At 41.2% G+C, this 23,159-nt stretch overlaps 1 protein-coding gene across 1 annotated transcript in view; it reads right to left on the bottom strand.

The window, feature by feature from the left end:
- Positions 1-13,491: 13,491 nt before the first annotated feature.
- NXNL2 (nucleoredoxin-like 2) overlaps positions 13,492-23,159 on the bottom strand; it is a 10,036-nt gene continuing 368 nt past the window's right edge. The window contains exon 2 of the mRNA XM_010568693.1: positions 13,492-13,660. Within this exon, the coding sequence (XP_010566995.1) occupies positions 13,492-13,660 (169 nt within the window). The remainder of the gene's footprint in view (positions 13,661-23,159) is intronic.

The raw sequence follows: 23,159 nt of genomic DNA, 5'->3' as shown, positions 1-23,159 counted from the left end.
TTATTTTTCCCATCAGTAAAATGAATACAGATCATATCAGCTGCTTCCCAGGACTGTTGGGATGACTGGTGTTTTGATAATGGTGAAATTTGGGTGGATGTGACCAGACAGGTACAAAGTGTCATTATCATATTTTACCATCAAATAAACCCTTCAGTTTAGAGTCAGACTTCAGCAGAGTTTAAGGAAAGCAGATTAGGAATTAAAAAATTAGGCAAGGTCTAAACAGTGAAGAATGCTCATCATGTTTTGTTAGATTAGGTGCTTGAGAAAAAATGGCTTGGTTTAACAGTCACAGAAAACAGGCAGATTCAGCTACAAGAGAAGAAAGTCGAAACAAACAGCCATGCAGAAGAAAATAATTCTGCTTTTAGCTACTGCCTTGCCTTCCCCGGCACTGGGTAACGGCATAATTTGTCACAATGTTTTAAAAAATGTAATGCTTTAGCCACTAAATAATATTCATTTTTTTCTTTTGTTTGGGACAACTTTTCAGCCATCATTTCCCTGGCTAGTTTCATAGAATCATAGAATGGTTTGGGTTGGAAAGGGCTTTAAAGATCATCTAGTTCCAACTCCCCTGCCATGGGCAGGGACACCTTCCACTAGACCAGGTTGCTCAAAGCCCCATCCAACCTGGCCTTGAACAATTCCAGGGATGGGGCATCCACAGCCTCTCCAGGCAACCTGTTCCAGTGTCTTACCACCCTCACAGTCAAGAATTTCCTCCTTACATCTAATCTAAATCTACACCCTTTCAGTTTATAGCCATTACTCCTTCTTCTGTCATGACATGACCTTGCAAAAAGTCCCTCTCTGGCTTTCTTGTAGGCCCCCTTTAGGTACTGGAAGGCTGCTATAAGGTCTCCCTGGAGCCTTCTCTTCTCCAGTCTGAACAACCCCAAATCTCAGCCTGTCTTCATAGGAGAGGTGCTCCAGCTCTCTGATCATCTTCATGGGCCTCCTCTGGACTTGCTCCAACAGGTCCATGTCCTTCTTATTTTGGAGGCCCCAGAGCTGAACACAGTACTCCAGGTGGGGTCTCACCAGAACAGAGAGAGGGATTAGAATCACCTCCCTCGACCTGCTGGCCACATTTCTTTTGATGCAGCCCAGGATTCAGTTGGCTCTCTCAGCTGCAAGCGCGCATTGCTGGGTCATGTTGAGCTTCTCGTCAACCAAGACCCCCAGGTCCTTCTCCTCAGGGCTGCATTCATTCCACTCATCACCCAGCCTGTATTTGTGCTTGGGATTGCCCTGACGCATGTGCAGGACCCCGCACTTGGCTTTGTTGAACTTCATGAGGTTTGCACAGGCCCACCTCTCAAGCCTGTCAAGGTCCCTCTGGATGGCATCCCTTCCCTGCAGTGTATTGACTGCACCACACAGCTTGGTGTCATCGGCAAACTTGCTGAGGGGGCACTCGATCCCACTGTCCATGTTGCCGACAAAGATGTTAAACAGCGCCGGTCCCAATAACGACCACTGAGGAACACCACTTGTCACTGCTCTCCACTTGGACACGGAGAGGTTGACCGCAACTCTTTGAATGCAACCATCCAGCCAATTCCTTATCCACTGAGTGGTCCATCCATCAAATCCATGTCTCTCCAATTTAGAGACAAGGATGTTGTGCAGGACAGTGTCAAATGCTTTGCACAAGTCCAGGTAGATGACGTCAGTTGCTCTTCCCTTATCCACCAACACTGTAACCCTGTCATAGAGGGCCACCAAATTTGTCAGGCATGATCTGCCCTTAGTGAAGCCATGTTGGCTGTCACCAATCACCTCCTTATTTTCCATGTCCCTTAGCATAGTTTCCAGGAGGATCTGCTCCATGATCTTGCCAGGCACAGAGGTGAGACTGACTGGCTTTGCAGCTTCTAGAATTTGGAAGGAAAGGCTTTTCTACAAGACCAAATTAAAAAAAGGATTGTGGCATTGTTTCTCATAACAGATCTTCTTCCTAGTGGACAAATCATGTTGTTTAACTGAAGGCTAGGAAATGAACGTTAAAAATCTACCCTGGGATCTGCTATTTTTCTTGTGCTTACTAGTTTCCATTTGTGAATCTATTTGCTGGTTTCCTAGCAAGAACAATGCTCTTGTATTCATTTTTGTAGTTACGAGTCCTAAGAGAAAAAACATTCTGCTTTTCATCATTGCTACTTTCATTAATTTGCTTTTGCTGTTATTACAGTCTATAGCAGCCCAGTGGAAGATTTCCACATAGCGCAAAATAATGCAAGAGTACCACTGGTCCACATTCGCAATATTTAATGACAAGTACCGTTATTTCTAAGCATGCTGATAAAAGTGCTTAGACTTGTACACTTTACATGGAGAACAATAGTTACTTTGTTACATAATGGGAACTACTTTATATCATATTTTCCTCTAAAATTATGGCTAATGTTTAGGTAAATTCTGGAGATGTTCTCAACCAGTAACTGGGGGTAAACTGAGAAAATGGTGTCCCTAGAGATCAATGTCACGATTGTGGTGAGATCAGTGCCAGCAAAGAAAGATCAATTTAATTGCTGTGCTGAAAATCATCCTTGAAGTATTTAAATCCCACTTAAATTCTCTTTTCGAATTAAATTTAATTTAAATGGGCAATGGACCCGGTTCTAACATAGGGGAGAATTTCTCTTCAGGAATCTGTCTGGTCTCATATGGACATTTGTGCATTCCAGGGATGGTTTATGAACGTGGTTTAGTTTTTCGCTGGAGACTTTCACCTGCCTGTGACAGAGTGGTGATGAGCTAACTTCCTGAGCACTGTCAGCAGTTCCAGACACGCCTGTAACTAATAATGTGTTATCTCACCCTCTGAACTAGAAAGAAAAGAGGAAGGGAATAAAAAAGTTTAAGTGTTAAATTCATTTTAAATAGAAGCACTGTTCTATAGTCACTTTTGTTTTACACACAGCAGCAGATTTCCTGCTATAATAAACTAGAAAGCTGAGAAACCACTTGAAGTATTCACTGGGATCAGACAGTTACCTTGTAAGGCATCAGGTCAGTGAAATTCCTTAAGTATTTATCATCCAGAGACAGAAATGAAAGACTGATGAGCAATTTGGCATCAGAGTTAGGAGAATCAAAGAAATGTGGATCTTCATGCAACATTTCATGGAATGAAGTAAAACATTTCTTTAAAGAAGTGGTATTTCATCCTGGGCAATCACTCAGGGGAGAAGGCGGCTTTGTGTTTCAAGGCTGTTAATAATCTAGTGGCATAGTTTTTGTGCCTTTTTAAAATCTCAGAAGGCCATAATAAGGTGCAAGCTTTGTGAGTCCATATTCTCTTTTCAATAAAATAGATTCTTAAGTAACAGTTTAATTTTTCAAGATAAGCTAGAAGATAGAGGGGTTCTTAGTGGGGTTTGTATCAGAAATAAAACCAGTAAGAGTGGCGCTTTGCTGATAAAATCTAATAAACATGGAGTCATGAATGCACCACTAAATCACTGTGAGAGAGATGATCAATTTTTTAAATTTATTTTTTGTTAATTTGTATATTTGTTGCCTAGTGTCCCATGCTGGGTAACTGATATGAACTAGAAATGCTTTCATGTCTGATGGAGAGATCTCTTTGCTTTCTTAGACTTCTTAGTTATCTGTGGTCAATCATCAGTTATTGTATGTTTATTTTCAAGGTCCTATAATGGCAATTTAAGTCTTAGAGAAACTTTCTGAAGTGTTACAAAAGTAAAATGAGGAATTATCTTCAGGCAGTAATATGCTGTTGGATAGCTTAGTTTTTGTGTGCTTTAAGATGAGCTATTCTGGGGAGATCACTTAGTATCGAGTGATACAAATCACTGTTCTGCCTATTTAAATCAGACATACATACACAGACCTTAAATTTTGAACTTCATTTTCCTGCTTAACTTCCAGACTGTAACACACTGGTACAACTTTATACATTCATTTTTTTTAAAGAATCTATTTTACTTACTACATGCATTGTAAATTACACCTAATGTAAACAAAATAAGTCTGCTAGAAGATTTTCTCTTACTAAGGCATGAAAATTTAGGAGCTAGTGTACTTCAGTACAAATGCTAAACAGAAGAGTAATAAATACAGATGACAAAAACTGGAGAAACACATGGAAAAGTAAAGGTTAGATACTGAAAACCAGCAGGTGACCACTGCTCCAGGACTAACGCCCACATTAACTGACCCCGTGTTTAGTGAAGTGTGACACCTGGTGAGATTAAAATAGCCTTTCTCATGACTCCTCAGTAACTGTGAATCTCTTCCTTAGATAAAACATTTAAGGATGAGGAGAGGAATCTGAACATCTTAAGGCAGCTGAACAGATAGGACTTCCCAATGCGGGCATAGCATGGGGCAGGGAGAGCGGGATGGAACAAACACAGTTTGCGGTCTTTTTCCTCCTTCACCTTGCCTAGCAAAGGACCAAGCCTGCCTCCTTGTTACCCTCGGATGGAGATTCAGGTTTGGCTTCTGCTGCTGGATCTCGGCTTTGGTCTTCCATTCAGAAAGCACAGGCAATACAGAGGGGTAGGACTGGTCCCTCCTCTCTTGTCCCCCATACCCCCCTGCCCTTAGTTTGAGCTACCCTTGGCCTCAGGTCTACAGCAGCAGAGGGCTGCCTGAAAGCAACTGGCCAGGCTAATAGCAACTCCAGGCTAGTACAAGTTCCCCTTTCCCCTTCTCCCTCCTAGCCAAGGGGAGCAGCAGCTGGCTGTGCCTCTTGCTAGCTTGCTTCACTCTCAAACACCCACTCCCTCACTATTTTAAGTAGAAGAGACCCTCCCATGTTCCACTTCAATAATCACCCTGGCTCTATCCGGCATGATAATTACACCACCCTTCTGAAAGCCACAGGAATGCTTCTGGAAGCCTGAACTAATGGATTATCTACATGCCAAGTGCAGCTGGGGCGTAGCAACAAATTATTTGTCAACAAGTACAGTTTGTCAACAAATACAGCTGGGAACATACCATGGCATATCCAGATTGCATTTGATGATCCCATCAAGTTCTTTCCTTTAAGCTGTAACAGACCAAATACTTCTAACAGCTTCTAGTGCCCCCAGATTTTACATTGCATACTGTGTTTTGGCATCTGACCATTAGATAAGAATGTTCTAGGATGAGATTGAAAATAAATAACTCAAACTAATAGTCTTCCTTCAAAGGACGAGTGTATCAACTCTTTTTAAGACAACTCTGGTAAGCGGATTACAAACAGTGGCTTGATTTGTGAGCAAGGAGCATTCTGCCTAGATTCACAGAGTCGAGTTCAGCCAGTCAGAAATTCCCAGGCTTGAAGTACAACAGAACATAAATTCCTAAGAATTGGTCTGAGCTATTATGCTTTTGTGCATTACTACACAAAATACCTGTTGCAGTGTAAACACGCAGTCTACTTTGCAATTCAGGTCGGCAGAAGAAGGTTATTTCTACAGCTATAGGAGAGAAGGCAGAGAGACAGAGGTTCAGCTCTCTATCGATATGAACTCTGACTTAACACAACAGTACTAGGGTTTATATACATTTACAACAGATATAAACTACTCTGTGAAGGGGCTTGATATGGCAGGGCAGTATACAAGGGAGCTGTGTTCCAGCAGATGCACCCATTTCCTCCTGATAATTCAGAAACTGCAGCCATGTGACTTCTGCATACCTCTGTCCAGCTTATCCATCTCTCACTTGTGATGCTGCTGTGTCTTGACCCCACCTTAAGCATGGGGAGGCCTGCTTCCACATACCTGCCAGAAAGTTGCTTGGTTTTGGACATATGCTAGAAGATTCAGACAAAGCTTGTGCTTACTCCCTTGACTTTAGCAGAAAGCCAACGGTTTGAAGTTTTGTAATTTACCACCATACAATTGAAAGGTTTGGGAGGTTTTTTTGGCCAGTCTTGTTCATTTCCAAATAAAGTCCCACTATCTTGAATGTAGGATGACTCAGACAAACACAGAATTTTATTGTCACAGCCTCGCACCTGTTTCAGCCTAGAGTCCCAACAGTTTTCTCTGTAAGCTTCTTTCATGGCAGTTACAGCTACTTCTACACCAAGCAGTTCAGTTCTGTCTTTCTTCTTTCCACATGTGGGATACTTCTGCATTGGTCTCTGCACGTCATCTCTCCTTCTGCACCATGCACGGTAAAATCCTCCCTATACTCCAATTCTTGTGTGACCTTAAATGTGCAATTGCTTAAATTTCAAAACAGACACCATTTAGAAAGGAACAGTCTATTCTCTTGGTGTGACAATGTGTCAACTTCAAATCTAAATTGAGATACTGTTAATGAGAATTCCATGCTGCTGATAGGTGTTAAATAAGGGTATTAGTAAAAGTAGCACTCTTCATAACCACAGACTAGCTGCAGTGCTGAATATGGAACCAGGGAACAGAGCATGTGTGTTTCAGTGTTGATAAGCAAGTCAGGACTGGGACACTAGGATACAATCAAGATCTGAACTCATTCTCGTTGCCTGCCCTTCAATCTTTGCTCTCTTCACCACATAGGACTACATGTGATAGCAACTTTAGGAAGTTGTAGAAAGAAGATACCTAGAGTTAGATGATGGAATTTTGCTATGGTAATGCCGACAAGATACAGATGCACACCTCCAATGTAAATAGACTGTACTGGGTCACAAAACGTGTATGCATTGGCATTGCGTGAGCTTACCTGGAGCTGCAGAGCACCCTCCAAACATCTCAGTCTTCAGAGATGGCATTCATTGTGCTATTATACCAGGAGAAAATAGAAGCAGAGAGACTGAGTCACTTGCACAATGAAACAGACATTAGGAGACCGAAGGTACCATTTGAGGCTCAGAATATTGTTTTTAATCTCAGAGATAAACACAACCTGTAGATGGCTGCATAAATGAAACATGACTAAAAATATCATCTTCTATGTTTAAGCAGGCAGGCTATCTCTGAAGGAAAGCTTGGGCCTCAGACAGTCCTGCTAGAAACCTGGGTACATTTCAAAACCAAACTGGAACTACTGCCAAAGCAGAATCACACTAAACAGCCCTGTTTCGGCACCAAGTGCCACTTACTTGAATAAAATAATTTCCTTTGAAAACAATTTTGATCCAAGCATAGTTACACTGGTAAATTTTGTTTGCATGGGAACTGTGCCCTCATGTTATGCTCAGAAAAAACACTCATGTCTGAAAAATGTTTTCTTTGATGCCCTGTGTGTGTACTTAAGGTTATTAGTATAAGAAGGGTTGGGGAGGTTTAGCTACTGACTATGCAAAATGGTTGTTTATCGTTCAAAGAATCTATTAATTTACCAACATCTTACAAATCTAAGTAGGCACAGTTAGTGGATCAGCACAGTACAAACATTTCCAGGACAGTACTTGCATTTATTCACAACCTGCCTGCACAGTTCTGTTTATCTACTTATTTGAATTGTCAGGGCTCACCCTTCAGTTCCTACTCAGACAGGAGTCTGAGAACACTCCTGTGCTAAATTATCTCAATGTGTATTTGAACTATTTCTTTAGGACTGTACCACTGTGCTAAAGTTCAGTTTTTTGGATAGAAACAGCACTTTCCATAGCAACTTCTTCAGTTGACACTGACAGCATTTCTTAACATCAGAGAGTATTGAATTAATTTTATTGAACTTGATCTAGGGAAACTTAAACAAAATTGAGGAGGTAGAAGGCTTAAATCCAACTCTGTTTGGATTTGCTCACCTGTATGTCCATCTTCATAGAAACTGATAGAAGAAAATTTAGGGTTGCTGATTTATTAATATTGCCTATACAGGGAACACAGCTATAGCAGACTCTTATCAGTGTCTGGTCTTGAAAATAACTCAGCTGTAGAGAAAGCAAAATCAGGTTGTGCACAGGGTGAAAATGGTATGAAAAGCAAAAAGCTGTCATGTATGTATCAACTGTTACTTGTTTTCTGAAGAACACCTGTTTGCAGTCTATTCTGTCTTACTGCAAAAAGAGCTACTGATACTTCATTTTGTATGTACTCTCAGTTGAGATGCAAAGTGAAGGATTAAGTTTATATTAAAAATGGATATTCAAGAAATCATTACAGCATTTGAAGAAATTTCCAAGTACACACTTTAGATCCTTATTCTTCAGCCCAAATCTCAAAATTACACAGTTTAGGTGTGACAAAAACTTTGTTAATTTCCATTTTTATATTCCCACAGAAAACGTAGGAGTTTTGATAACCATACCTGTTTTCTGCATAGGTATTTATCATGGTTCCATCACATTCTGGGATAAGACTTGCAGCTTTCTTCCCAGAGCTTCCAAAGGAATCTTCTAGGTAACATGTGAGCCTGAAAACTACTTTCATAGCAAGTCATCCAAAAAACTGCAATAATGTGAAGAAGTAAACACAGATTTTAAAAAATTACATTTATGCACATATATTTTAATAAGTTCTTTGGACACCATCTCTTTAAGGGATGCTATATTAACTTTGTGTGAGGCAGCCTCATACAAGCTAGAAGGAAGAGGACAGAAAACTTTTACTGGCTTTGTCTTTGCTGCTATTAAAGCGTTCCGAGTCTTATTGAACTATGCAGAACATATATGTAACTAAGCTGTTCTATACTGTTTAATGTATATTATATAACTGTGCTCAGTAGTAAGAGCAGACACAATTTACGTTCTATGCAAGTGATGAATTGGAAATACAACATTGCCTTAAGCACCCAATGTATCTGGCTTGACATACATCGAAGAGCCTCACTTTTGATTCCAAAACCTAATTCTCAGGGAATGAGAAGAGGTTCTCGGTGGATGGAGGTATGCAGCATTTCAGAAATCATTTGCACGGAAAAATGACTGTCAACCACATTTACTCTGTAATGCACAGAAAAGATGACCTTGACATTTTTTACTTGGTTCACTGTTATTATTTGATCCATAGACAGATAATGAGCAGTTGTAAGAAGTTAAGTAAACTATAGTCAAAGGCAAGCTTAACTTTTATTTAGTGATCATGAGAAAAGGACTGAAATATAATCTTCGGGTATGCATGTGTGATACTAGTTTTAACACAGCATAGATGTTAGACCAGCTCCGCAGTTCTGCCTGGTTTGTGTTCTTCCACACACCAATCAGCGGCAGTAGTAGGGCAAGAGAGGTGCTGCCGAACAGCATTCAAGCGACAGTAGACAGCCAATGACAAATTTTTAAAGTTAGTTTTGGCTCAGAGCCCTTTTCTGCAAACCGCATAAGCACAGGCTTAAATTCCAGTGGCTGTTGCAGTGAGAGGAAAGCAAGCATAAGCTGGCCCCAAATCCCTTCATTTTAACTATTTCATTTTCTCTGTTTTGAGGGTCTCTGTAACTGCATAGGCAACTGTCCACAGACAACATAATTTTGTATCTATTTTTCAGTAGTGTCAGATGTTGATTTTGATTTTTTTAACCAGTACTATTTATAATAATGACACTGCAAGAGAAAAACAAAACAGAAATAGGAATTATTTTGGTACAGCACAGACAAATTTGCTAATTAGAAGACACATACACATAAATTATACCAAGAGTTTGGTGTCTGCAATAGAAGAATATTCCTGCAGTAAAGATTATTCAGTAGGGAGATAGCTTTGGTGATTAAGGCTGAAAGACTTGTTGTGACCCTAAGTCAGAAAGAATAAAAAATGCAGAATTAAAAATGAATAATGACAACAGAGAGAAGGTGCTTGACTGCTTGTATTTTAAAGACCAATAATAAAAAGAATTATTCTTGAAATTTTTGCATCTTAGGCATATAGCACTATTCTACCTTTTAAAACACATAGCACTGGTAAGTAATCTTGCCTTTAAAAATTCTACTAATAAAAGCATTTTATTTATTTGACAATATTGGAACTATTAAAGTTTGACAATGGCAGCTCTCCAAAAGAAAGAAGGAATGCCTTGTGGGTAGCACGGCTGTACATGATGGAGAGTTGCAGAAATAGAAGATTAACAAAGAGAAAGATGTTGGTTGCATTTATGATGATAATGTTTATTTCATGTCTGAATCTACCACCATGCTTTGCATCTTTCCAAATTATATGTTCAGTAGTCACAGGAGAGCCTGCAGCATTCATCTGCAGCTAGTCATCCTCCTCAAGTCACAGTATGGATCAATTCATAAACTTATAATCCCTGCCATTTTTCCTAGAAAAAGAATTCTCCATAAATTCTACAAAAAAAAAATCAGCACTGTAGGTTCTTAAGCAATCTTAACATACATTGCTCCATAAATAATTTACTAATAATGGACAATATCTTGTCCAATGGAATAAAGAAGGACGCTCCTCCTCTTAACCTTAGTTGGTTTTTAGTTGATTCCTCTGTGAACGTGCAGCTTCTATCAATATCACTATGCTACTGTCTATTGTTACATTAAAAAAAGCATTTTTCCTCCTCAAGCAGAAAAAATACTAGTATTCACTAATATTCAACCGTGATTAAAGATGGAGGGTAGAAAGTTGCTAGTGAATTGAAGATATTTAAGAAAGTTAAATGGAAAATTCTGTAAATTCAAATATTAGTACCCTGGCAAGTTTCATTCCCTATGGATACACATTCAAAGTAACAACAAGCCTTACGGTTGTCCCGCTGAGATCTGCTCCTCTAATTTCACAAGGTGCTGCTAATAAGCAAATATTTTCCACTACTCTGTACTTCATCTATGTCAAACATACATTATTTTAGCACTGACAAGGAAAACAAATTTTCTGAGCTTCCAAACACTCATGTGCAAAACCAACAGCCCTTGACTGAAGTCAAACCAAGTATTTTGTATAGTATATGTCTTTGCTTCACTGTTACGAATTTCTTAGCTGAATTTTAATTTGAATCTGTTACTGAATCAGTGTGTCAATTATTCAAAGGACCCAACTCCATCTCAGTCTTAAAACACTGAGTTCTTCCATACACATACATACAGACAAACAATAAACCAAGCTATCTTGGCCTAAGTGATGCCTGATACCTGGTAGTAGGTGACAGTGTATGCTTTTGCTACATAATTTATTCCACATTCAGGCAGCATTATTTGTAAAAATTTTTGGAAGCACTTTTATTATTTTCTTATCTTATGTTTGAATTACATTTGCCATTAGCTGGTCCCAGAACAGCAGGCAGTGCCTACACATCACTTGCACAGAAAATTCACTAGGGAAGTTAGTATTCATTAGAAAAGAACCTGAGCATTATTTATATGGTTAGACACTGAAAATCAGAAATTGTTTGCAGTATCCCCAGACGTCATTTTAAGAACAGCTATAAGATGCTTTGACTCACAAGTCTGCTGAACACTTCCTAGATCTAAAATTTTTCATTTTAAATTCAGTTTCTCTGGAGTACTTGCTTTTTGACATATTGTAAGGAGCACATGACTTCTTTTACATATATTCACTCCCCTACACACACACTCTTCAGGGGAAAATTATTTTTTTCCTCCATTACAAGAAAATGACACAGTTGTATTATTAAATAATAAAATTATACACACACACAGACACACACACTAATTTCAGGCCTTCCTTGCTGAGTTTTCTCATGGTCAGGCAGAGGTTCCTCAACAAACAAGTGAGACAGTTGTGGATGGGGTAAGCAAGCCAACAACTCCAGAAGGGACACAGCAATCAACAAAACGAGGCTGAAGTGGAATCCCTTCGAGCACAGGCATGCAAAGAAGTGCCTGCAGAACAGCCACGTTCTGCTGTTCTGGGGAATCAGCGCACTTGAGTGCCTCACTGAAATGCCTCTACACTGATGCACGTAGCACAGGGCAGGGGAATGGGGGGAGTCAGAAGCCTGTGTGCAATTACAGTCCTGTGACCTCCTTGGGATCACAAAGATATGGTGGGATAGCTCACATCAACGCAGTGGATGGATACAAGCTCTTTAGCAAGCACGGGCTGTGAAGGCAGAGATGGGGTATCGCACTTCACTTGAGAGAGCAGAGCAGCTAGAGTGCATGGAGCTCTGCCTCAGGACTGGTCAGGAGCAAGCAAGAGCCTATGGGCCACAACGAGCAGGCAGACCAACACAAGTGCTCCTGCAGCACATACTGCAAGACCAGCCTTCTGGTATCTGCAACCCCTGAGACTAGAGGGAAAGTCTGGAGCAAGGAAGACTTACACTCAGAAGAGGACCACCAGAGTAGGAAGCACTTAACCAGCTTGGGCGTATGTAAGTCCATGGGGCCTGATGGGTTGCACCCATGAGTGCTGAAGGAGCTGGCTGCTGTCATTCAGAGGTCATGTCCATTGTGAGAGGTTCTTGAGGCTTGAAGGGAGCAAATGCCACTCCCCCCTGGCTGAACAGCCAGGCCCAGAGGGTTGTGATCAGCAGCACACAGTCCAGTTGGAGGAGAGTCATCATCTTCAGGAAAACACCGTTAACATCAGAACCAAGAGGAAGGGTGAACACAGGAAAAGAACTGAAAAGTTAATGTGTATCAGTTTTAACTGTATCTTTATCGGGAATGACGTGTAATAATTGAGTAATCTAGACTTGAAGTGTTAGTAACTTAAGTACTAGTAACCAGACTAGTAATATTTCTGTTAAAGTCTTTTAAATTCTGATCAACACACTCTTGGCTTGCATAGGAAGTGTCTCTTTAGCTCACCAATTGCAATGGATCTTTGGCCTGGGATCCCAGTCATGAAGACTGGGTATCAAATCTGAACACAACAACTGGTGGAAGCAAACCAGGCTGTACTTTAGATGAAACATGAGCACTCATCATAGAGAGCTGGTACCATTTCTGATGTTTTCTTCTACACACTTTGGCAAAAGGAGGAGATGGAAAATGCTTTCTTTTTAGACTTGGCCTAATGTTAACTTGGGAGATAACAACTTAGCTTACAGTGCCAAGTTTAAAAAGTCCAGGGGTAAGGAAAACTCAGCAGGACTTAAGTAAATCCCACACAAAGTAATAAAACCAAAGAAAAGTACTTCTTCAGTACCGAGAAAAAAATATGTCAGATTTAAAAATCGTGACATTTTCTTATCAGACTGTTAAGAGAGGTAAGGAAGACACATTAGACACATATGCTTCATAAACAGTTATTTATTAAAGCAAACAATTTCCTTTTCTTAAAATATGTGCTAATCACCAGAAAAAAAATTGTCATCAAGAAAAATAGGTTTGTGCATATATATAATTTCTACTGTACAGATTTTGCAGAGTAAGTGTTTGCATAGATTTCACAGTGCTCCATTATTACTGTCTAAAACAGCATATCTTCCTGAAGTTCTTCAGTATTATCAGGAATGCTTTGGTTTATCTGAATATAGTAGATAGAACAACACAAATAAAATGGTAATTGCATTTTATGACTTACTGGAATAGCTAATCTTCAAGTTGAAAGCAAAATTTGTTTACAAGCAAACATAAATAAGCCTTACCCTTGTTCTGAACAAGGCAACAATCTTTTCAGAGCTCTACAAAGTTTTCCATGATGCCTTGTCTTGCTTTTATCTGCCAACTTTTTAGCTAGAAAAATTCTGAAAGATATCTGCACCCTCAAGCCAGTTCCGAAAACAGGATAGCCCTTTGTCTCTGATCTGTTTTCTTCCCTTGTCAGTAATGACTTCTCCAGTTTGTTTCACAATCACCAGTTTAGGAATTGCTGTTATGTTGTATTTCTTCTTCAGGTCACTGAGGGGAAAAAATTAAAAATAAAACACACCATTAGGGAGCATTTTAAGAAAACTCCTAGTCTCTCATGAAGGGTACTCTGGTCAGGATGCATGGGATAGCAGAAGTGATGAACGCCTGGGCTTCCTCAGAGCTTGAGGCAGAGCACTGGGTAGTACAGGGAGATGAACAAGGCTGCAGCTGGGAGTTTACATGGTGAAACTTAGCTCGGGGAGTTCGGAGTTGCAGCACCCTTCCTGTAACTGCTCTTCACTGCTGCCTCCAGCCTCCACAGGAGCAGAGACTGACTGCCTCTCAGAGACTATAAGGAGGTCCATGGAAGGAAAGTGTGACACACCCTTCCACCTTGTTTTGACTAGCCAAAACCAGATGTCTTCTGGTCCCTTTTTACTGGATAGGAGGAGGATCTCACTTAAATACGCAGTAGACATTTATTCCCATACAAAGATGTTCAAGTGTGCCAATCCCATAGAGCTACTTCCTATAATATCCATTAAAGCATGATGCATAATCCTTCAGTGTAAATAGAAGAGGTTGCAGAAATGCCTTAAACACCCTTAGTGAAACGAGCCTTCTACATACAGAAATATAAACAGTTGAAAGATTTGCAATAAGGGCCACCCAACTAAGTTGTCCCAGAATAAAATTTCAACTCCTCCCTGTCCTGGTTTCAGCTGGGATAGAGTTATCTGTCTTCCTAGTAGCTGGTACAGTGCTATGTTTTGAGTTCAGTATGTGAAGAATGTTGATAACACTGATGTTTTCAGTTGTTGCTTAGTAGTGTTTAGACTATAGTCAAGGATTTTTCAGCTTCTCATCCCCAGCCAGCAAGAAAGCTGGAGGGGCACAAGAAGTTGGCACAGGACACAGCCAGGGCAGCTGACCCAAACTGGCCAACGGTGTATTCCATACCATGGGATGTCCCATCTAGTTTAGGAACTGGGAAGGGGGGGCGGGGAATTGCCGCTGGGGGACTGGCTGGGTGTCGGTCGGTGGGTGGTGAGCAATTGCACTGCGCATCATTTGGACATTCCAATCCTTTTATTATTGCTGTTGTCATTTTATTAGTGTTATCATTGTTTCTTCTTTTCTGTTCTATTAAACCGTTCTTATCTCAACCCATGAGTTTTACTTCTTTTTTCCCGATTTTCTCCCCCATCCCACTGGATGGGGGGGGAGTGAGTGAGCGGCTGCATGGTGCTTAGTTGCTGGCTGGGGTTAAACCACAACAGTCCTCTGTCCATCATACAGATAATAGTGGCCATTTATCTATGTCAGGAGACAAAAAAATCCATATAGATTACAAATAACTCAGTCTTAAATAGCCTACTGTTTTAAAACAACACATAGTTAAAATACAGTTAAAAAATTAAAAATCCATACAAACAGTGACGTTCCACGAATGAAATCAGGATCTATTCAAACAATTGATGAGCAGGTAACCCAGGAAAAATTAGTACGACTTCTGAAGGATGGAAATTTAATGGGATCAAACTCAAGATACATGGAAAATTAAATCGATTATTAATACTGGAAATAAAAATAACATTTGGGAGGGAAAAACCTAGAGGACACAAAACATCCAAAGAGAATCAAAAATACTTGCCGACACTGCCACACAATAAATAACAAGGCATGACTACTTGGCATCACACCCTTGTCCTGGTTTCAGCTGGGATAGAGTTCATTTTCTTTCTAGTAGCTGGTACAGTGCTGTGTTTTGGATTTGGTGTGAGAATAATGTTGATAACTGTGGGAAAATAAGGGAAGAATGGGGAGGAGAATTGTGACTTGCAGATAGGGTGTAGAAAAATACATCCTTCTAATTGTTGTCTCTCCTTGTGCGTTTGACAAGTAGAACATCTGTGTTCAGGTAATACAGGCCTGTGATAGACTTAGAGGCATTCTGTCGAACATGCGTGAGATTCCTGCCCTGCTGTGGGAAAGAACAAAGCACAGTGGTAAACTATGCCTGCGCGAATCCCTGAAAAACAGGTGCAAAGAGCAGATTTGGCGATCCTCTAGCAAGGACTGAGCTCTGTGGTGCCTGTGCTCCCGCTTGTGTGCCTCTGCCCAGGTGCTGCTTCGGGGATGCCCTAGTACATGAGGTAATGAAAAATCTACTCTTTGCATTTCATCCATCGCTTTGTGCTTATTCCCACATCCTGCCTGTGTCGGCTCACACAATAACACACTGATGTTTTAGCTGCTGCTAAGTAGCACTTATCCTAAGTTAAGGATTTTTCAGTTTGCCATGCTCTGCCAGAGAGCAGGGGCACAAGAAGCTGGGAGGGAACACGGCCGGGACAGCTGACCCAAACTAGCCAAAGGGATATTCCATATCATAGGATGTCATGCCCAATATATAAACTGGGGGGAGTTGGCCAGGAGGGGTGGATCGCTGCTCTGGGGGGCAGGGGTGGTGGCGGACGAGCAGCTGCACGGTGCTTAGTTGCCTGCTAGGGTTAAACCACAACACGACCACAGAGATGAAAGCTCACAAATAGCAGGCTATCAGCCACATGGAGTAGTAAAACACAACTCACTGTTTACATAGATGAGTTGAAAGAGACGAGTAAGATGAAAACAAAAGGAATATGCCAAAACAGGAGAGAGAATCAAAGAATACCGCATTGTAAGCCACTTCAGTTGAGCATGACACAGGCAACAGAAATGGCAAGATTAAAAACATTTCCAAGGAAACAGTGTAACAGCTATGACACAGTTTGTTTGTTACAGGACAAAATAAAGAAGAGGAAAACAGCAAGGCACATGGATCTATCTTTATAGAAAGATAGTATCTTCTATACAAGAAATTCCCCTCACTTGGAAGGGTGATGTTTCAGGGCAAACGAAAAAGTAAAATTCAGGATGCAAGTAAGCCAGAAGAAACATTTTTGAGACTAAGACTTAATCACTAGCACTGACAACAACTTTTTGGCATGAATTTTATTAATTTACAACAGAAGTAATTAAAAGACAGTCAACGAGCTCTGAGCTCATTAAACATCTCAGTGGACATCAGATAAAATCAGAGTTAGTTGTTGAGAGAGCTGCTCAACAGGAGGACCCTCAAGTGTTTCCAGGAACTCTAGAACCAGTTCACTGCCCCAGCTCCAACTCAAAAAGAAAAGCAGATAAAGAATGTCTGAAGTTTCCTGCCATGTTTATCAGGACAGTGCAAAAACCAAATTCTTTCCAAATACATGGCAATAGCAAAAACACTACTTTCATTAACACTGAACGTCCAAAGAAGAAAGGAAACCATTTGTTGAATACAAATAAGCAGGCAGAGAAATGGGTTTAGACTGATGATCATAAAGTCAGAAACACACTGGGGTGTTTCCCCACTCTTTTCAAACTAAGATAAAAGGTAGGAAAACTATTACCTACCTCCTACCATGTCACACTATTCATAGGTCACCCTCAGCACATCCATTCATTGTACTAGATGTTCACATTAGAGACCCACAAATGAAACAATGTAGATGCTAATGAATTCGTAATGTTCATTTTGATATGCAGAAGTTAAAGAAAATATCTTCTAGTGCATCATCCTTATAAGTGATATTCTACAATTTTAGTGGTAGGAATGCACGCTATGGTGGCAGACATGCTGGAATCTAACAGGAAAAGTGAGGAATATGAACTCTACACCTAAGATGCAAGTTGTGCAGTCTAAAAGAAATCCTGGAAAAATGTAATCAGTTTTGAGGAAGAGATCATGTGTTTCAGAAGGGGTATAAGAAACAGATTAAGTGAACTGCAACAAATAAGCTAAAAGTAACAGGCTCCCCAACACAAATGTAATCTGCTGTATGGAAAATTACCTCCCTGCATTGACTTATATAAAAGTGAGTAGAAATTAAGCATCTTTAGAAGAACCAGAGGATAGAGACACAAACAAGCAATAACAGAATAGCCAACTTGCAAAATATGAATAACTTCCCTCTCAAAACAAAACTTACACACTAAATGAAAATGTAGTGCCGAGCACCATCACTACAAACAAGAACATCTGCTGTGTGAGGTTCAAATGCCAAAGTATTTTGATTGAGTAGGAAAAAAAAAAATGTAGAAATGTTGAAAAATACAAAACCTTAATATACAGGCATTCTCTATGATTTCCCGGAAAAGAGGAGGAGTCTTAAAAATACAGAAGGTAAGACCTAAGTGAAATACTGGCCCAGACAAGGCATTCGTGAAACACACATTTCCTTCCGTTTTTGGTTTTTTTTTTTTTTTAAGAGAAGAAGAATCAACAGGTGAAGGATACTACTCTGCCATTATGTTGGCTGAGCAATAATGCAAAAAAGCAGCAATAATATGGTCTGGCAACAGGTTTGCTTTCTCAGTGAATTCTGAAATAAAAGCAAACAACCAAGAATCCCCATAGACCTTTCCAAAGTCCAATAAAATGGGGGAAAAACATTCCAAAGCAAGTTCATGTAGAAACCACATAGAAGACTATCACCTTATACCACTTGTATGACAAGATGGGTAGAAGATGCATTTTACTGGTTCAGTGGACAATAAAATAGCTTGAGATGCCTAACACAACTGTAGCAGAGACAGAACAGTAGGAAGCTGAAGGTAATCTGTTATGGAGACTGGAAACTAACACTTTGCTTTCCTAAGGGAATGCATATATAGCTTATCCACTCCAGCACGGCATCTTGTTTACACAGCTTCTGGGCTGAAGTTGCTTGCATCAAACCAGACTGAGGCACGCAGGGATTCTTCTTACATTTGCGTGCAACTTGTAAAATGAATGGACCTGAAGAAGGCCCAGGAACAGTTCTGCAGATAATGTTTCTTAATCACTGTGTACATATGTACAGATGCTTACAAAAATAACTTTTTAAAACCTGTTAAGATCATCCTCTCCTATAGGGATCTCAAATCCTGTGACTCACCCGCACAAACTACGTATGCGCCATGGGACTAACTCCAATGGCAATTTATGAAATCATTAACCATAAATAAAAACATCACATGTGCCACAAAGGCAAACTCAATTCTCTTACAGTAAAATACAGTGACGTTACTGATGACATTCTTAAAAATCAATTGCCTAGCTATTCCCAGGTAAGTGTAGAGGTACACACAGTGTCTCACTGACTAGAAAAATCTAAGACCCAAACAGACAAAGCAGAAGAGGACGCTATAATAAAAGATAGGTATGGAAGACTGAACGAGTAACCTTTGTAGACACAGAGAATCTTTTATCCATATCCTTTGAGATATCAGACCTTGGTCATGCAGGTTAGAACATGAGAGGGCGACCTTCACCTGCATATGAAATACTAAAGGATGAAATTAAGACTGAGGCAAACTGGAAGTCACTGCAATTGTTAGGTCTTTTGATTCTTAGGAGAAGGCTGCGCAAAAGTTTCTGAGAGCACAGATTTTATATTTACTAGGTAGCAATGGCATTGGCTAGGACGAAGTAAATTTTCTTCATAGCAGCTTGCATGGTGCTGTGTTTTAGATTTGTTACCAAAACAGTGTTAATAAATGCCAATGTTTCAGCTATTGCTGAACAGAGCTTACACAGCAGCAGGGCCTTTTCTGTTTCTCATGGTGCCCTGCCAGCAAGTAGGCTGGATGTGCACAAGAAGTGGAAGCTGGGACAGCTGACCCGAGCTGAACGAAGGGATATTCCATACCATATGACAACATGCTCAGCAATAAAAGCTGAAGAAAGGAGGAGGAAGGGACCGACGTTCAGAGTTATGGTGTTTGTCTCCCCAAGCAACTGTTACACAGGATGAAGCTCCGCTACCCTGGAAATGGCGAAACATCTGCAGGTCAATGGGAAGTAGTGAAGGAATTCCTTATCTTGCTCTGCTTGTGTGTTCACCTTTGCTTTATCTACTAAACTGTCTTTATGTCAACCCACAAGTTTTCTCACTTTCAGCCTTTGGATTCTCTCCCCCCTTGCACTGGGGCAGGGGGTGACCCAGCAGCTGGGTGGGGCTCGGCTGTCTACCAGGGCTAACTCACAACATAGGTCAGTATTTTTATGTAAGGGTTTAAGATCTGTACGCAAGAGGGTTTTTGAGATGTAGACAACACGGGGCAAAGTTAGTACCATATTGGGAACATAAATGGTACTTTTTATATACTTGTGTAATGTGCTATCTGACAATACTTGAATTTTAACAGTGTCCACTTGGAAGTGCTTTCTCTTCAAAGTGATGGACAGCCTGCTAATCTGCTTCTAGCAGTATACCCTGTAATACACAGCTGTATGTCTATTTTCTTTTAGCTGTGAACTTTCTGCATTGTTAAGTGTTAGTCACATAAACAAGCACATCATATGGATGGGATTTTAAAGAGTCTGTTGAGATTTTGGGATAGTGGTCTAAAAAGACTAAGAACAGGCAATAGCTCTTAACTGCTCAGATACTTTCATTCTTCTCCTTCTGCCTTCCTTTTTTAGCCCCCGCCCCCATACTCCTGTAGGTGCCAATCCACCCTCACACCTAAAGCTTCCTAACATAAAGTGTAAGCATACCCTTTTTATTTTCCTTTTTCAGGAATTCTCTGGGATTCTCATTTTCACTGAGGTGTACAGGACATGGACTCAGCAAATACCTGTCTATCTGGCAGCCTGCAAGAGCTACTAGCATGCGCTGGGCACCCACACAGAGGATGACTCCTTTCACAGTGCGGCTCAGTATAAACACGGCAGCATGTCTTTGTGTATCGTAATTAAAACATCAGTCCCCATTTACTAGCATTTGTGGTTGACATGTTCTGTCCTACTCCTGCTCTTCCTCTCTACTATTCCCTTTCTCCTTCTAGTGCTCACCTCCTACTAGATTGTCTTCACACAGCCCTGCAAGGATCAAAAGCCTGTGCCTCAGGCAGCAAAAATCAACATTAAGGCTGCAAACAGTCAAGGCATCAGGAGCAGTATTTCCTGTTAGTCATGCCACAAACTGCATGAAGCAGTAAAGGTGCAGTCCCACCTCAGGGAAATAGTAAGGACTGACAGCATGAGAGTCTTGAGATCCTGCTCTGAATTTAGTATTTTGCTTCTCCGCAGGTATGTGCAAGGCATTACACTTCACACACTACAAGTGTGAATGCAGGCTATTTTTTAACAGGACCAAATCATCCCCAAGAAACACCATGCTTCCGCTTGTGAAATGTGCTTCAGATGGCAAATTTAAAATTGGCTCCATTGTGCCTAAAAGAGACTTCAGTCTGTGCTGCAATTATGCATCTTAAACACTGAAGTCACCAGCTAGAATATATTAACTTCACTGAGGATACTGAAATGCCTTCCTTACATAGTCCACAAAAGAACAAGCAATTCAAATTATTTGCAATGGAACTTTAAAAATATTAACGAATGACAAATATTAATAAATATGTGAATGTTAATAAATACTAATAATCAAATTATTAATTGACGTTAGACAATTCTAAAATTATATTCTTACTTAGAAGTAGTATTTAGCCAGAATTATAGTTTGGTTTAGTGAACACACATCCATCCGTCTGCTCTAAGTCTGCAATGATTCACCAGTATCCCTGAAGCCAAACTACCAGTTAATTCAACCTAAGCACCTTGAACATCTCCACACAGCCCTTTTATTGTTGCATGCAAGAAACACAACTTCAAAAACATTGCTTTTTCATATCCCTCTGCACTTTGTTCTCAAATAAGCCACTTCAAGCACTGAGATCTCGCAGCTATCCATGATGGGATAAGCCGTGTTTCTCTATAGGATTCTGAAGGGCATTACGGACTGCCACAGAAAAGCCAATTAAACTGTCTCTGTACCTCCACTCCACATGACTTGGACAAGAGCAGAGTCAGAAATAGACCCCTAATCCACAGAGGCTGAAGCTTTAAGCGCATTCCCACGGTCTATGCCGAAAAGCTTGCTGGATGCAGTAACTTCAACTGCTACATTTCCATCAGGAAATTTGCCTGAATTCTATTAGAATTAGTAGATACCAAACACAATTACTGCCTGGGGAGCCTTTGGAGAACTATGGAAAACAGCATTGCTATTTCAATCTATTTTTAAGTCAATGGAAACTGTTGTTAAAAAGGCCTAACATTAATTGGCTGCTGACATCCAGGAATAAGCCCAGGAAGGATGACGTAGCTCCTGGCTTCAGGTTGTTTGCTCTTGAGGTTGTCAAAGCACACTGAGAAAACGAGATTAGTAAACCTGCTCTGCCTTGAGTGAGTAGCTAGGGTGTTACACACCTCTATCCCAGGTAGCCCACTGGGATGGATCTAGGGTTAAATGAATGCTAGAAATTACTGGAAGCACTAGAACAGAGTTCTTTGTTAGAAGAACAAATCTCTTTAAGAGTTTAATTCCCCAGTCTATGTTTAAAAGTCACACTAACTCCTTGACTTCGATGACATCTGTAACAGTATTTTCCACAATCTACCTACATGTTACTTAAAGGGGGAAAAAAAATCCCTTTCCCAGTATTTGCACATATTTTAAGTCTCCAGTTATAGGCATCTCAGTAGCCCTAAACACCTTACCTGTACCCCTGTAATGCCAATCTGTACTTCTTGGTATGAGCTAAATCATGTTTCTGACAGTCATCCAAATGCCTCAGGTTGTCAGAACAGTTCTTGGTATTATCCTTCACCCTGTTACCTACACACGGTCACGTCCTTTCCTTCTGCTGTTCTGCTGAGCAAGCTGCCTGCAGGAATGCCCCCTCAGAAAGCGACCGGCACAAGAATTTTGCATCCCAGTTAACCAGGGTGCGTTTGCCACAGCTAAACTCCAGCTGCTACTACGTTTCTTTTTCAGGTAGCTTACTTGTATCTGCCCGAATCTTCGTAGTTTGCCCGGCTCTCCTCGAAGTTGTTCTGCCACCAGTTGTGCTGCTTCTTCACTTGCCTTTTCTCCAGAGCACTAATAAGCTACACAACCCAGAACCACCTCAATAACAGCTACCGCTGTGCTGAAGAACAGTCCCCGGATCCTCATTCGCCATTAGTTTGTTTTCGACTCGCTGTTCCCGTCGCCTCCCTAATACTCGGCGTCCTTATCCACCCCTCTTCGAAGACCTTTTAAAGCCTAAATTCGGTGCGCAAGCGCAGCTTCCCTTCATCGCGTCCTTCGCAGGTCTAACAGGCCACAGGCACGTTACTCCCCCGAAGAAAGTACGGTGCTGGTTTCCCGCTCGTTTGCCCGCGGGGACGCAGGGAGCCCGGGCCGGCAGCAGCCGCTGCTCAGCCCGGGCTGAGGGGACGCCGCAGCGGGCGCCTCCCCCGAGGCAAGAGGCTGCAACCCGGATTTCAGGGGAAGGGAAGGAGCGGGCCGAGAGGGCAGGCGGAGGCCCCGGGAGCTTCTCCCTCAAGGGCTTCGTCGTCGGGTTACACCGCTGCGAAAGCGCCCGCGCCGCCCGCCCTCTCCCGTGCTCCGGGGGAGGGGTGCCGGCAGAGGCCGACGGTGGGCGAGCGGGCCACCCCGCCCGTCGCGGCCTTGCCAGGCGGCCCCGGCCC

The sequence above is a fragment of the Haliaeetus leucocephalus genome, unplaced genomic scaffold (genome assembly GCF_000737465.1).
Source record: "Haliaeetus leucocephalus isolate CR32 unplaced genomic scaffold, Haliaeetus_leucocephalus-4.0 Scaffold251, whole genome shotgun sequence".
NCBI lineage: Eukaryota > Metazoa > Chordata > Aves > Accipitriformes > Accipitridae > Haliaeetus > Haliaeetus leucocephalus.
Note: the sequence above shows the minus strand (reverse complement) of the source record. Positions and strands in the feature narration are given on the sequence as shown.